The sequence below is a fragment of the Mus pahari genome, chromosome 12 (genome assembly GCF_900095145.1).
Source record: "Mus pahari chromosome 12, PAHARI_EIJ_v1.1, whole genome shotgun sequence".
In the NCBI taxonomy this organism is placed as follows: domain Eukaryota; kingdom Metazoa; phylum Chordata; class Mammalia; order Rodentia; family Muridae; genus Mus; species Mus pahari.
Genome location: NC_034601.1, coordinates 32027992 through 32031113, shown reverse-complemented (window position 1 = coordinate 32031113; position 3122 = coordinate 32027992). Strand labels below are relative to the sequence as shown.

Below are 3122 nucleotides of genomic sequence, written 5' to 3'. Positions count from 1 at the left end.
TGCTGCACAATAAAGAAATACATCATGATAGGAAAGAGCTCTTACTAGTCAACTTTCAAGGAGACCATCTTTCAGCAATGCCATGATATCTACATTCAAACTCACCCATTGTGTCTACTCCTTTCCTGCCAGCACGCCCAACCATCTGCTTATAAGTGAGGATATCTAAAGGCTGACCACTGAAAATTGGAGTGCGAATAATCACCCGACGAGCAGGAAGATTCACTCCAGAAGAAAGAGTAGACGTTGCTGCCAAGACCCGAATAAAACCTTGACGGAAGGCTCCTTCGATGATATCCCTCTCCTCAAAAGTAAGACCTAAATAAAATGCAGATCCAAAAACATTACCATAGAACCAACACACTGGACCACTTACAAACAGATTTGAGAGTCAGCTACAAGCTGTTAAAGATCTTTCATTATAAACAAAGCATCATCACTACCTATTTAAGAGTACATCTTAAATCTGCCATCCTTAGACATCATTTAGGGAAGTCAGCAAAAGGACCTGTTTTAAGTGGAACCGGTGGTTTCTGCAGAAACTACTTGCCCTGCTTTGGTAAGCGAAAGCAGCAGCAGCAGCAGATCAAGTGAGTGGAAGTGTGTTCCAATAAGAACTAACTAACAGCAGGTTACACTTAACAGTATACTACTGATTAGCAACCCCTGTGTCTCTGTGTATGGATATGGATTTACACATACACATTTTTAAAATTTGTCTTAAAACTGTATCATGTTTGTCATTAAAATCATATGTATACATTGTATATGATAAAAAGCTGAATTGAACTGAAAAGATTAAATTTCCAATCTTAGGAAACATTCTTATGGTTACAATCATACCGCATATGACCAGAGACAAGCACTTCATTCAGTGACTGTCAAAACACTGGCCTCGCTGACAGCCTACCCACTGTTTTGTTGGGTTGTTTTGTTTTGTTTTGTTTTTTCAGTCTTCTCCAATTCAATGACAATTCCTAAGATAAATTTGACTTTGCCATATATGTGAGACTATGTCAATACTTGAAATAAAAAGAATAACATCATATTTGAGTAGAAAGTATCATTCTAACATAAATTTTAAGGAAACAACATATACATAGGTTAAAAATTTTAGAATTCACTTTCATAATGATTTTTTAAAATCCATTATCTAGTATAGCTACACAATTCAGATACGTATCTTTAAACTGCTTATTTTACTCTGGTTGGACTAATCCCTTGTTTCTTAAAATAAGATCTATAAGTACTTAGTGTGAGTAACAAAAAATTACATTCACATAAATATAAAAATGAAGAAATTATGAAAGTCTGATAAAGTTTTAAAAATCTTTTTAGATTTATTATGTGTTTGTGAGTGAAGCTGCATGAATATATGTGCAGCACATGTGTGCAGGAGCTCATAGAGACCAGAAGTGGAAATCAGATCCCCTGGAACTGGAGTTATAGGGAGTCTGCCACACAGGTCCTGGGAATCAAACTCAGTTCTTCTGCAAGAGCCGCACGTGCTTGTAATCACAGAGTCATGTCTCCAGTCCACAAGAATATGCTAACATGAAATTTGGAAACAAGGAATACCTGCATGATGAAACGCTACTCCCCATGGCACAGTATTCTTCAACACAGAGTCTAGTCCTGAGGGTGAACGTTTTAACTGATCCATCACTTCCAGAAGGCTCTTTTGGTCTAGAATCACTGGTGGAAATTCAGATGATTTTACTAACCCTATCAAACACACACAAAATTAATTAATTATTAATTAATTGCCAACTATGCAAGTCTCTTTCTTCATTGGCTATTACCTGTCAAGTAATGAGAGAAATAAAGATCAGGTTCAGAAACTGCTACCTACTATTATCATCAGAAGGTCTTTTAAAGCCACTCACCCAGGCCACTACTATGTAACCAAGATAGGATGTCACTTGGACCTCAAGAATTTGTAAATCGTCGTAAGTAGTTCTAATAATGTATCTAGTAATGTAAGTTAGGGAGCTCAGCTTTACAGAGACATGATGTTCAAGGGAAGGGAATCAAAGGAGAAAAGGCAGATTTTCACTTGTGATAGTTTGAGTACAAAATGATTCCTTCAGGCTCTTGTTTTAATTCCTGGTCCAGTGGCAGTTTTAGGAAGTTATAGAGCCTGGCTTATAGCAGTGGGCCCCTGGAGGTACACCTTTAAGAGTAAAGCTCACCCTTGCCAACCGCTTCCTGTCTGCTGCCATGATGTAAAGAGCCCAATTTACTTGCTTTTGCACCCTATGAAACCATGAGCCAAAATAAACCTTTCCTTTCTTAAGTACCTCTGTCAAAGTGATACAAAGTTACACAACTAAAGCCTTGCTCAAGATCTGCCCATCAGCCAGCACACCCGCACTGCCCATCAGCCTGCACACCAGCACTGTCCATCAGCCCGCACACCAGCACTGTCCATCAGCCCGCACACCAGCACTGTCCATCAGCCCGCACACCCGCACTGTCCATCAGCCTGCACACCCTCACTGCCCATCGGCCCGCACACCCACACTGCCCATCAGCCCGCACAGCCCATCAGCCCACACATCGGCACTGCCCATTGGCCCGCACACCCACACTGTCCATCAGCCAGCACACCCGCACTGCCCATCAGCCCGCACGCCCACACTGTCCATCAGCCCGCACACCCACACTGCCCATCAGCCTGCACACCCGCACTGCCCATCAGCCCGCACACCCACACTGCCCACTGGCCCGCACACCAGCACTGCCCATCAGCCCGCACAGCCCATCAGCCCGCACACCAGCACTGCCCATCAGCCCACACACCGGCACTGCCCATCAGCCCGCACACTGGCAATGCCCATCGGCATGCACACCCACACTGTCCATCAGCCCGCACACTGGCACTGCCCATCGGCCCGCACACCAGCACTGCCTGGGATCCTAGTTCTCTGCCTAGTTCCTCTGGCCCCTTTGTCGCTGATCTAATAGTCAGTCACGGGTTTGTTACCTTCTTGTGTTGTCTTTGTGTTACTTCTCCCCTAGTAAGATTTTACATACAGGAACTCTACCTTCTTAAAGAATTCCCCAGACTTTTATATTCCTGAACTTCATTTAAAATGTATTTTAATGTGTATCTTATATTT

General features: G+C 42.8%; 1 protein-coding gene across 2 annotated transcripts in view; it reads right to left on the bottom strand.

The window, feature by feature from the left end:
* The window catches only part of Polq (DNA polymerase theta), an 88023-nt gene that overhangs the window by 64718 nt on the left and 20183 nt on the right, over positions 1-3122 (bottom strand). The window contains exons 8-9 of one of the 2 annotated variants that reach the window (XM_021209138.1): positions 1579-1725; positions 106-318 (exon numbers count right to left, since the gene is read on the bottom strand). The exons of the other annotated variant lie outside the window; for it this stretch is intronic. Of the exons in view, the coding sequence (XP_021064797.1) occupies positions 106-318; positions 1579-1725 (360 nt within the window). The remainder of the gene's footprint in view (positions 1-105; positions 319-1578; positions 1726-3122) is intronic. 2 annotated transcript variants of the gene reach the window in all.